Source organism: Myotis nattereri (assembly GCF_964212035.1).
Source record: "Myotis nattereri genome assembly, chromosome: 5".
Lineage (NCBI taxonomy): Eukaryota > Metazoa > Chordata > Mammalia > Chiroptera > Vespertilionidae > Myotis > Myotis nattereri.
In genome coordinates this window covers 5,367,424-5,379,454 of record NC_138080.1, presented here as the reverse complement: position 1 = coordinate 5,379,454, position 12,031 = coordinate 5,367,424, and the positions used below count along the sequence as shown (strand labels likewise).

At 44.5% G+C, this 12,031-nt stretch overlaps 1 protein-coding gene across 1 annotated transcript in view; it reads right to left on the bottom strand.

Annotated features, from left to right (window-relative positions):
* The window catches only part of MAPK9 (mitogen-activated protein kinase 9), a 54,065-nt gene that overhangs the window by 4,229 nt on the left and 37,805 nt on the right, over nucleotides 1–12,031 (bottom strand). The window contains exons 6-11 of the mRNA XM_081091927.1: nucleotides 8,700–8,865; nucleotides 7,626–7,697; nucleotides 4,131–4,313; nucleotides 2,855–2,979; nucleotides 1,491–1,554; nucleotides 153–224 (exon numbers count right to left, since the gene is read on the bottom strand). Of these exons, the coding sequence (XP_080948053.1) occupies nucleotides 153–224; nucleotides 1,491–1,554; nucleotides 2,855–2,979; nucleotides 4,131–4,313; nucleotides 7,626–7,697; nucleotides 8,700–8,865 (682 nt within the window). The remainder of the gene's footprint in view (nucleotides 1–152; nucleotides 225–1,490; nucleotides 1,555–2,854; nucleotides 2,980–4,130; nucleotides 4,314–7,625; nucleotides 7,698–8,699; nucleotides 8,866–12,031) is intronic.

Sequence of the window (12,031 nt, the reverse complement as noted above, 5' to 3'; positions counted from 1 at the left end):
CAGCCACCCCCAGGACAAACCCAGACGGGAGACTAAGCACAGGTGGATTTTCAAATCCAGTGCTGGTCACGCTGGCACTTAACACACCACTGCCAGCTGAGAACGCTGACCAGGGAAAGAAGAAAGCGATCACTATTAAAGCGATGACTAACCTGAAGGCTGATCTTTGACAACACCGTTCTTACTTCTTTCTTCCCAGTCCATGACTTCTTTGTAAATTAGCTCTGCAAACAGAAGTGCAAGTGAAAAGGCTTCCTCAGTTTCTTGGCATCTCTAACCCTTCTTCCAAGTCAACGGGAACTACTCCAAGGGCACTGGGATGTGTTATTTTTAATTGTGATACACAGTTAATTCAGAAACACAGTCGACCTAGACCAAACTATCCATGTTTTGATAGATCACATCTTTTCAACCCAACTGTTAAGGCCACCAAAAATGTAGGTGGTTCTGGGTCCATGAGGGGATTTTAAAAAGGGGGGCAGGTAGACAGAGAGAGAGAGAGAAACAGAGAGAAAGAGAAAGTTAACAAAGTGGCTCTCACAGAACATTTTAAACTATTGGATGCTCTCACACGTGTTGGTATGTTTCTCTGTCATTACTGTGGTTCTCCAAACACGACCAGCATCCACATGTGAGCTAGAAGCACCTCCAGACTGCCCAGAAATTAATCCAAATACCTAACTTTTTTCTTGGCTTCAACTCGGTTTTCCTTGGTAAGAAAAACAATTAACTATTACACAATTTATTAGGGGGGGTTCTAAAATTTTAGGATTCTTGAAAGAAAATAAGCCTGCCTTTTGCCACAAAGCGTGGCTGTGTATAAGGCCCTGCTGTGCGTGTGTACGCAGATCACTGGCACTCCGGGCACCTGGGAAGGGGCCCAGGTCACCTATTTTGACTTGTGCTGACCATGGTTCTCAATTACTAGTGACTCTAACTTTTAATGAAAAATCATTAGTTCAGTCTCTTTATTGCTGGTTTAGTTTGTTGTGAGTTGTCTGGTTAATCTCATAGTGGAATAAAAATTTTTTGCATATTTGTGATCTGTTATTTTGGCCAAATCCTATTTTAAACCACATATACAACCACATGATTTATGAATACAGCATACATTAAAATGACCCCGCTGAAGTCCCCAAGGTCTGCTTTACGGGTTTGTAAATTGGGGCTACCCAACATTTTGCAACGTGTCATCAAGGTGTGATATAATTAGTACACTTAGTTGACAAACCAGGATTTGATAATGTAAGGTCATGTGAAAAAGCTCTTATTTTTCTCTTTTAAAGCCAATAATATACAATTCATACATGTCCCTTTTGAATTCTGTTACCTTCGAGTTCTTTTTCTCCTGGGAAGGGGGAGAGGGAGGGTAATGGCCTGCAGGGTTTCTTGTTCCTGCCCCCAAAGGCTATTAATGACAAGTGAGAAACTGCCCCTTCAAGGACTTCAAGAAATGTTGTAAGTATGGATCAAAATCAGCTCCCCGTTACCTTTCCATTCTTCAATCGCATGTTCTCTTTCTTCCAACTGGGCATCGTAAATTTGAGGTGGTGGCTAAAAATTAAGTTACACGTAAAGTCAATTAATTTACAAAATAATGAGGCATTAAGAAAAGGGTAGAATCACTTGGAGGACTTCTAATATATTTATGATATGGATGTAATTTTTTTCAAACATGGCTTATGAAAGATTTCTTCAAAAGTGTGATATTATATCAGTTTTAGAATCAAAATAATTAAGAAAAGATTAACCAATAAAATAGAGATCTTATTGTCATCTTTATAATCACATGACCTCAAAACACTTTAAAGCTATCTGCTCAAATCTATATATAAAAAAGCCTAATATGCAAGTATCCCCTTGGGAGTTCGATCACTTGCTATGACATGTGATGACCACCAGGGGGCAGCGCAGAACGAAGGAAGGCCCCAGCCAGCAGCCAGCAGCGTGGGAAGGAAGGCCCTGGCTGGCAGCTGGAAGGCCCTGATTGGCCCTGATCACTGGCGAGGCCTAGGGACCCTACCTGTGCACAAATTTTGTGCACTGGGCCTCCAGTGTAATTACAAAATGAGTCATCACAGGCTGCTTCCTAGAGACCCTCCCTGGACAAGGCACTGTGCTAGGATACAGAAGGGGGAGAATGCAGTCCAGATTGACAGTTCTTCTCGTCAGAACTCCCAAACCCATCCACCTCCACTCATCAGTGCACCGATCCAAAAACTTGCTTAAAAATCACATGCTTATATATCAGATTCTTTTCATATAAAACAATATTTAAAATGGAGGTTTTAAAAATAATAAAAAAATAAAAATAAAATGGTGGTTAAATCCAGAGGCCAAGATGTAAAAATGAGTTCCACTGCTGGCACACAATCAGCATCCACTATGCGCTTCTTTCACTCACAGCTGAGGATCGCCCCAGTGTGCTGTGGAAACATGCACATGAGCACCAGCTCAGAGTGGAGCGCCCCTAGCAGGTGTCCCTGGGAAGGATCAACAAACGTGATTTTCAGCAAGTTTCTTAGCCTGACTGGGTGCCTAAACAAGATGATGTAACCAAAGTCCAACACACACCAGGTACACATGGAGCTTAAAAGTGGCGATATGGTGACCACCCGCCAGCATCCGCATCCAAGATGAGTCTATGGCCGCAGCATAAGCACGTTCACTTCCTAAGTACTGAGCTAGAGCCCCAGGAACAAGTGCTCCAAACGGGGCTGTGACCCATCACATGGCCTCTTTGTGATCCTCTTAATGTAGGACTTGCTCCCCTTATGTAGACATTCTAGACCAGACAGAAGACCCTAGGAAATGTAAGTCCCTGAACATACGTCTTTTCACAAGAGCTGCTTACCGCTTCTGCTTCAGCAGGGTCATACCACACAGTAATGTAAGGGTGACGCAAAGCCTCGTCCACAGAGATTCGCTTGTCAGGGTCTATCACTAACATTTTTGATAACAGATCTCTGGCTTGACTTGCTAGAGTAAAAACAAATATTAGATTAGTAACTAATGCTGTTTATCTGAAAACTGCACTATGAAGAATAACTGTGACAGCACAAATAGAACAAAAATGGGTCTGGCTGGTGTGGCTCAGTTGGTTGAGTGTTATCCCATGCACCTGGGGGAGGGCGGGGTGCGGGAGGCAGCCGATCGATGCTCATCAATGTTCCTACCTCTCTGTTCTTCTCCCTCTAAAATCAATAAAAAGATTTTTTGAAATATATGAACTTTGAAAATTGTTTGATAGGTTCAAGATCAAGAGCTTTTTTCTTTAAGACTATCAGCCTCTTTCACTAGAAATCGGGCTTTGGGACGTGGTTTCAGTCTACAGGTCTGGAAGAGGAAGACAGAGTCCCAGGGAGCACCTCTGCCAGGGAGGGTGCAGAGCTGAGCGGGGGCACTGCCGTCTGTGCAGACACGAAGCACGGGTTAGCATTTATTTCTGATGTCGTTCCAAAGTGCAACTAGAAACAGACCTTATAAGCCACACAATAATCTCACACTGGCACAGGATGGGCACTTCCCAGGTGCCTCTGCTTTGCCTACCTGTATACAATGTTGTCAACATACACTTTAAAAAAATCTAGAGATTAGTAGAAGCTAAAAAAAACCAACACCTCAGTAACTTAGTTAAATGCAAGGCTCACTGAGGTTTTGACAATTAAAGTTGACATATACAGGCAAAGGAGAGATGGGGCTTTTCTGATTGAGAGAAACAAATCTCTTTTCCCTTAAATCACATTTTAGTGATGGACACAGGAAAAGGGAGGAGGAGCTTCTTTTGAACTGAACTATCATTTGGTTTCTGACTTTTCAACGGGGCTAGATCCTTATACAAGCATCCTGTGAACCTGGAAACGTTTAAAACGTCAGCTGCTGGAACTAACGCAGGAGTCTTTCTGACTGGTGGGAATAGTTTTATTTGGCCAATTTAGTTAAGTCATTTTATTGAGGACAAAACTTCTAGGTCTTGAAGCTTTCTCTCTACAATGCCTTCATTGTGGAGAAATGGCTTTACTTGAAGGTTTCAACTATTTTGTTTCCCAATGTTCACAGGTTTTAGAACACAAACATGAAAAATGAACGCTTCACCCAGATTATGAAAACAAGGAAAGAGGCTAGCTTACTTTTAATTTTGTCTCGTTCCGATTCTGATGGGAATATCCAGTCTGGAAAGAGTTCTTCAAATTTGATTCCAGGATACTTTGGTCTGTTTTCTACATAATTCCTCACAGTTGGCTGAAGTTTCTTCATGAAATCTGCAGACGGTGTTCCTAGCTGCTCAATAACTTTATTCCACTGATCAATATCTAAGGAATCTCTTGAGGAAAATACAACTGAAATGCCTTATATTTCTATTACATGAAGTGGTATCATTCAAAGAAAAACAAATTATATTTATACCTGTCAACAAGTAATTAACTAGGCCACTCTACAGGGCCAGCAGAAGCATTTTGAAATAATATTCAAATAAGGTTTGAGTTTCCAAGTTTAGGTCATTAAAAAACAAACAAACAAAAAACTCTTATACTCTTTATAAACTATGATCACAGTTTATTAAATCAATACAATGAGTTCTATGTGCCTTCCCATTCTAGATCAAAATAAAGGTATCTTATAACTGAAGAATCCCTATGACAGAAATGCTTATCTATGAAATTAGACAGTAATGACAAGGCAAACGGAAAGCAGTTTTCACACCAATGCTATGTTAGATCTAAAGCTCCCTAAGCTGGAAGACCTATGGGGCTTCTCCGTTCACAGCTGAGGAACCAGAGCCCTGTGAGGCAGGGCCCACATCTGGCATTTGCCAACATTTTCACTTGAAAAAAAAAAGGTGTCAATACTTGTTTCTCTAATTCCCAGTCTCTTGCTCTCTCTTAAACATCCTCTTGTCAGGCTTTCCCCATCACTCCATGAAATCTAGCCCACCCAGGCTGCCAGTGACCGGCCCTCACCCCAGTGGCCATTCTCACCCCTGACCTTTTTAACAGCGTCACCCAGCTTCCCCTCAGCAACTCCCCCCGGCTTCTAGAGCCTCTCCCTCCAGGAGGGGCTGTCACCTTCACAGGCTTCTCTTTTCTCTGCCACCCGAGGGGCTGGGTCCTCCTCCTCCTCCGTCCTCTCTCAGCACTCACTACCAGTACCCTGCCTTCACACAGCAGGGCAGTCTGACCATCCATCTTCGTTTCTCCATCCCAAACCCCTTCCCAAGCTCAGCTCTTGCTATCTCCAGTGTCTGACATACGTCTCAGAACCCTAACAAGGCTCGCTGAAGGGCTGACCTTCAAAACAAATACAGCGTTTCAGCCGCCTCCCCCTACCATCCTGGTGGTTTCCTTGTGATAGCCCTTGACCTTGCAGGTCTACCCTCAGCTCAGCAGTTGGGCCATCCTTTTCCACTTTAGGTCAGCGGAGAGCCTAGGAAAGGGTAGGTGCTCAATAAATAGCTACTGGGGTTATGTCTATAGACTAGAGGGATAGGCGACAGGAGGACAGTCCCAAAAGCCTGGCTGACATCCGGGGTGTGTGAAGGCACCCCCGAGCTCTCATTATACCACAGAGGAACCAAGGCTCAGAAGGGCTCTCACTCCTCAAGGATGCAGACCCCATGTGGGAGTCAGAACTGGGCCGAAGGTGGCCTGGCTAAAGCTTCCTCTCTTAGGGACCATGCTGGGACAGGAGCTCCTTTTCTACCCACGCCACAAACCTAAAGCGGATCTATAAGAACTGCAGACTGCTTTCCAGAATCCAATGTTTGAAAAACTGGCAAAACTACCTTTGAAAAATGATGTTAATCTCAGTGTGTGTTCTGAAAATGACATTAGGGAATCTTATATATACAATTATTAATTACAGACACTGTAAGATGTTAATATGTAAAGTAGGAATTTGAAATTACTTAATAATGCACCAAAAAGTACCCACATTTTTCATTTTTGTATTTTCTGAAGAAAACATTTCTTAATACAAAAAGGAAAGGCATAAAATGAAGAACTGAGACAAACTGAATGTTAGATACTTTTAAATAATTTACCTTTAGAATGTCAATTTTTCCCTTTTTAATTGACTTTATTTGTAAAATAAAGGCCCCCTTCCTTACAGTTTGAAACAAGTGAATCTAAGGTAGATTATGGGAAACTACTGGAAAATTTACTAGAACAAAATAAAATGCTGCATTTAACCTCACATAACATCTGTGATGTGGTAAATAAAATGACAGGAATAAAACCTTTTCATTCCAAGTTTGTGTTGTGAATAATTTATAATACAAAAAAACTGCCCTCATAAAATTATAAAAAACTAAAATTAACAAAATACAAACACTGACTACACAGTTTGATTTCCTTTAAAAAACACAACACATCAATTTGCCAATGAACAGAGACACTTAAAGCTTTCATAACAAAAATCAAAATCAAAGACTAATGAAAATATTAAGTGGTTAGAACACAAATGAAAAAGGGCATATGTGAAGAACCATGTTGGCGTAAAAAACATTAGAGATGGAAGAATATGAGGAATATGAGGAAAGAAAGCTATATTATCTATTTACTTTGTGCTATGTCATTAATATGATTTCCTGACCACAAGATAAGTTAATCTTTGGCATTTTATATTTTTTTTTAGACTTCCCAGTGTCTCACAAAATACCTTTAAGCAGGTTTTTAAAAAATTTCTACAAAATGTCAGCAGAGAAACAAGAAAATTTACCATATGTTGTTCCTCACCAACTTTCACTTTAATCTTTTTCACTTAGGTGTTATGTAGTGTGCTTCCGTTCTTTGGTGGAAAGTATTTTAATGCATACTAATAGCTAACAAAATAGCATATTAATTAAATTATGCAGGAATACTTACTGGCCTACTAAATTTAGACAGCAACTTGCCTAGTTAAATTAGTTGAGTGAACTAAATAAATAACATTTTCATTTATATCAGAATATATTCATCAAATAATAAATAAATTTCTAATAAGCTATTTTTTATAAAATTAAGAGCTAATATAATTAGTTTAACTTAACAAGCCTCAATAAAATCATTAGAGGTAGTCAAGTAAAAAAGAAAAGGTAAAACTGAACCGTTGGTTTGTGACACTAATTTAACAAACATAATAAAGCCCCTTACACCCGGTCTGGAACTATGGCGTTTTCCTTTTGAGCTCCGGCTGCTTGTAGTGCTTAAGGAAGCATGGCCGGGAAGGTCCCGGGAAGGATACGGTCAGTGCCTTGGAATATCACACAACCTTTCACCAGCTCGCCCATGATGCAACCCACTGACCAGATATCAACTGAAAATAAAATGAAATGATAAAATTATAAAGTGCCATGAACAAAACAAAGGTGAGGAAAAGGAATTCTAACAGTGTACTAAACACACAAATATGGAAGAACGAATTGCTAAGGGTGAGTTGAGCTTCACACAATGTGAATAGTTGCGGCCTCCAGTGTAGCCATCAGTGCACAGCAACCTGGGGCTTAAGTGGCAAAGATTCCAATACTTTACAGCTTAAAAAAGAAACAAAACCCCAGAAACAGAACTGCCTGTCCCCACACCAAGCTGTTTTAGGCCCCCCGCCCCCGCCCCCCCTGTGGCCACTGCAGGTCTCCCTGTGAAGGATACAGTCTCTTCCTGGGAACAGGACTTTATGGAGAACCATTTCTGCCATGATGCACCCGACAGACCAGATGTCCACTACCAAACACCAGGTGATTAAAACCAGCAGGAGACCCACACATCCTCCTCCAACTCCTCCCATAGAGACCAACGCAGCTGGTAACATGCGAACCCCACGCCTCCTGAGGGTCCTTTTCTAAACTGTCCCATCAGCAGGGCCCACAGAGGCAGGCTGGCTCTTCTGAGCTGCAGGGGAGGCCCTGCCAGGTGCCCTGACTTCCAGCGGCTCACCCTCTTCTGCGGGGCCAGCAGAACTCACGCCTCTGCCAGCCAGGCAGGGGGCTACCTAGTGCCCTTGCCGGAGAGGAGGCGGGGGGAGAAGGTAAGCGGGAATCTAGTTTTCTCTCCCTTCCGCAGGAAACAACAGAGCCCAGAGCGGTGTCCCGCTGGGAGCACAGGTTACGGAGCAGCTAAACAGATCTGAGGCAAAGCCCATTTCAGATGGCTGGGGCAAACTTTCAGACTTTTTTAAAACAAGTTAATGTGATTTCATTCTTTTTGGCAAATTTGTCAAAAGCTAAGTCTGAAAGAGCTCTGTTATTGTTATTGCTGGAATAAGTTTTGATGTTAAAAAAACACCAATATCAACTTTTCTATGCAAAAAAGAACATATATTATTCCATTTGTAGCACGTTCAAAAATAAGTAAAACCAATCAATGGTGCTGGAAATGAGGGTGGTAGCTTCCCTTGGGGACTAAGACCTGAAGGGCCCTGGGGAGGCCTGGGGTGGTGCTGTTATGTGGGTGTGCTCCCATTAAGTGCACACTTGAGATTTATACTCCTTTCTGTAAGTATGTTATACTTTGATAAACATTCAAAAATATTAACTTCAAAAGTGAATAATTTTAACTAATGGAAATATAAAAGTAATGATTTTTTATTTGTGGACTAGGATAATCTGTGTGTAGCACAGTCCCCACGTTAAAGTTTATATAACTCACAGGAAAGAGACAACACTGGTGATGACAAATGGCACTATTTTTAAACATCTCAGGCTCCCCGGTACCATCGGCACTCACCGTTCTCCTTATAGCCCATACCCAGGATGACTTCCGGCGCCCGGTAATACCGTGTCACCACGTAGGGAGTCATCATGAAGTTGGTGCACGCTGTGCGGGCGAGGCCGAAGTCCAGGATCTTAAGCGTGCAGTCTGACTTTACTACGATGTTGCTAGGTTTCAAATCCTAGGACAGAAATGGTTTGAATGAATAAAATGCACCAAAGCATGCTACTAGTAAATAAACCGCATGCTGGCAGAGCGGAGAGGTCAGTGACTGCTGACGTGCATGAGAGTGCTGGCGGGACAAGGAGAGTTAGAATGGAACCCTGGCATTTTGGAACAATTCTGGAAAATCCTATTCTCAAACTGAAACTAATACAAATAAGCCTAAAGAAGTCAGCTGGTTGCCCTCACCCCCATGTGGAAATGCTCATGGCCTTTACTGCAAACCTTCCGAGGGAGGGAGCTGGCCGGGCTGAGGGTCAAGGGGCTGGTGCCTGGTGTGAAGGATGGGGCTGCCACTCGTGTAGGGTCCATGCTGCCCAGGGCCCGGCCTCCACACCCTGCACCGTACTGTGCAGGCCATGGCGGGCCACCGGCTCACCAGGAGGGCAGTGAGATGGGAACCTCCTCCAGGTTCAAGACCTTGATCAGCCCATTCTGTGGAAAGTGAAGCTTAAATGGGCAACAGCAGCAGGCCCAGCAACCAGTGCCAAAATCCCACTCAAGGGAAGCACCTCGTCACGGACAAACAAGGACTTGCTGGTGGGTGGCTGCTGGGACATCCACGCCGGCACCAAGCAGGACTGCAGCACCGAGGGCACTGCGCTTCCTGCTGCCTGCAGCCCAGCGCCTCCTCCTGCAGCGTCCGCAGCAGGCGGCTGTGCGTTCCAGAACCTCTTCAGGGCTAAATACAGGCCTCATCCCAGCGCTTGCAGCACAAGAACCCCTACAGGGATCTCACAGCAAAAGAGTCCCACGGAGAAGGCCTCCTGGAAGACTTGCGCACGCGCCCCCGTCCCCGCCTTCCCCCCGCCCCCACCCCCACCACCCTCCCCCCCCCCCCCCCCCCCCCCCCCCCCCCCCCCCCCCCCGAGCACTGGCAGCCGCAGTCCGGCCTCAGCGGTCACCAGGCCCTGGGAGAGAGGTGTTGTGGGAACCTTGGCTGTGACCGCTTCTTGTGTTGTGCGCTTTGGCTTCACTCCGCGCCGGGCTTTACCAGGTGGACTGTTGTGTAACGCAGCTTGAAACACCAGCAAGTCACGTTTGAAAAAGAAGAGGCTGATGCTTTGGGCGCCTGCAACCTGGCAGGCCAAGAAACCCCAGGCCGGGCAGGAAGGCCGAGGAAGCGAGGGGCACCCGGCTGGAGCCCCTAAAGCCACTTAAGGTGGGGGCGAGTGGGCCCCAGCGCCTGTCTTAGAGAAAGGAAAGGGTCGGGCTGCACTGGAAGTTCTTGTGTGCGGGGACCCGGGCACTCGGCGCTCATCGGGACCTTCACTGTAGTTATTTATTGCATTTCTCTGTAGGGGGAAAATACCTTCCCTTGACACACTGAATATATCCAAGGAAATTCTTATTGTTTTCTCGAGTTTCATGAGTTAAGTCATCCCTTCACCCAGAGAAAATGCTGGGCCTCTTAGAATGTGCATGTTCTCTCCAGGTAGTTATTTTGGGTTTTGTTTTCACAGCATCTTCAGGAGGGGGCCCTGAACACCTTATGCTGGCATCTGAGATTGCCTAAAAACTCAAAGATACTGTTCCAGTCTAACCGATGACGAGCTTCCAGCAGCCGGCATCATGTGCTGTCAGGCTGTTTTCTAGGGGTGTCTGGGATACTTGTATGCCTGTGTGCGAGCACCATTTTAAACAGAAATTCTGACTCATTGTCCTGGAAGATTTTGTTCTCATTTCCTCCGAAGTGACTGGTCTGCTCAGCCATGGTCCAGGGGAGCCTCCTCTCCTCCCATCATGGCAACCCCACGTTAAGGGGATTCCTCATGGAGATATGTACATCTAGCCATTGGCTATAAGTGGTCATCCTTTATTACTTTCAGATGTTACAGGTACAGAAATTGGGTTTCCCTGTGGTTTGCAAAGAAGAAGAAACCCCAAGTTTCTAGCAAGGAGTGAGAGACTTAAAATTAACATGTACCCTCAGTGGCACGAGGGAATGAACGCAGGGCATGCAGCTTGCTGGTCTACATGCTCCAGGCGGGCCCCATGTTTCCAGAACAAACCCCAAAGCGTTTGGTCCTCAGATCAGACATGCCCGAGTCCCACTCTGCTCTCGGGAGCTGCACTGACACACAGCTCTTCCTGGAGCCCCTCACTGACCCCGGGACTGGGCAAGGCCCTTTTTCATGTTTTGGTTGTTCAAGTTGTTGGCCTTGGAGCCGGGCACTAGTTTTATAATCTGCTTTCACATTTTTTGCTTTCCAGTATGCTTCTGCAATAGGTGTGGTCATTTCCTTTCACTTCCTCCTATCACTTCTTACATTTATCTTCTCAAAATAGTCTGTCCCCATAACTAAGTTTCCTCAGAGGGTAAATTGTGTGTCTGGTGATTATTTTTAAATTTAGATCCCAAGAAATGTATTGTTTGCAGTGGACTTTTGGATTCTCTGTGTAGTTCCTGGTGCTTAATCAAACTTTGTATATGAAAGAAATGTGCCTGTTCAGATGTTTCACCATCTCATTATTTTCAGCAATTAGTAAAAAACCCCACAACCCTTCTGAGGGCCCTCCCTCCCTCCCTCCCTCCCTCCCTCTTTCCCTCCCTCCCTTCCTCCCTCATTCCTCCCTCCCTCCCTCTTTCCCTCCCTCCCTCCCTCCCTCACTCCTCCCTCCCTCCCTCTTTCCCTCCTCCCTTCCTCTCTCCACGCCTGGTCATCCTTCAGTTCCTAAATCTCTGGCTCTTCCCTGCTCTCCAACAGATATAATTGACATTTTCTAGTAGCCATCTTAAAGAGAGTGAATAGAAACAGGTAAAACTAATTTTAATAATACATTTTACTTAATCCAATATATCCATAATATTGAGAAAAGACTGAAGGTAGGGAATATAAAAGGAATCACTTTAACCAAGCTGCTGAAATTATTAACATTATGAAGATGGAGGCATGAGGAAGGACTCTATTCTTGTTCTACTTAAGTAGTCTGGGAACTTAAACTTTTTGAACTTTCCAGTCCTGAGCTGATGCCTGGACGTACATCTGGACAGACACCAGACTGCCAGATAACCTCCGACTTCCCCCTCCAGGTAACTCTCTGATTACCCCCCAAAGGACCCACATATCCAGGTCACCTGACATCCTCCTGACATCTGTTATCCATCGATGTGACTAGACCCC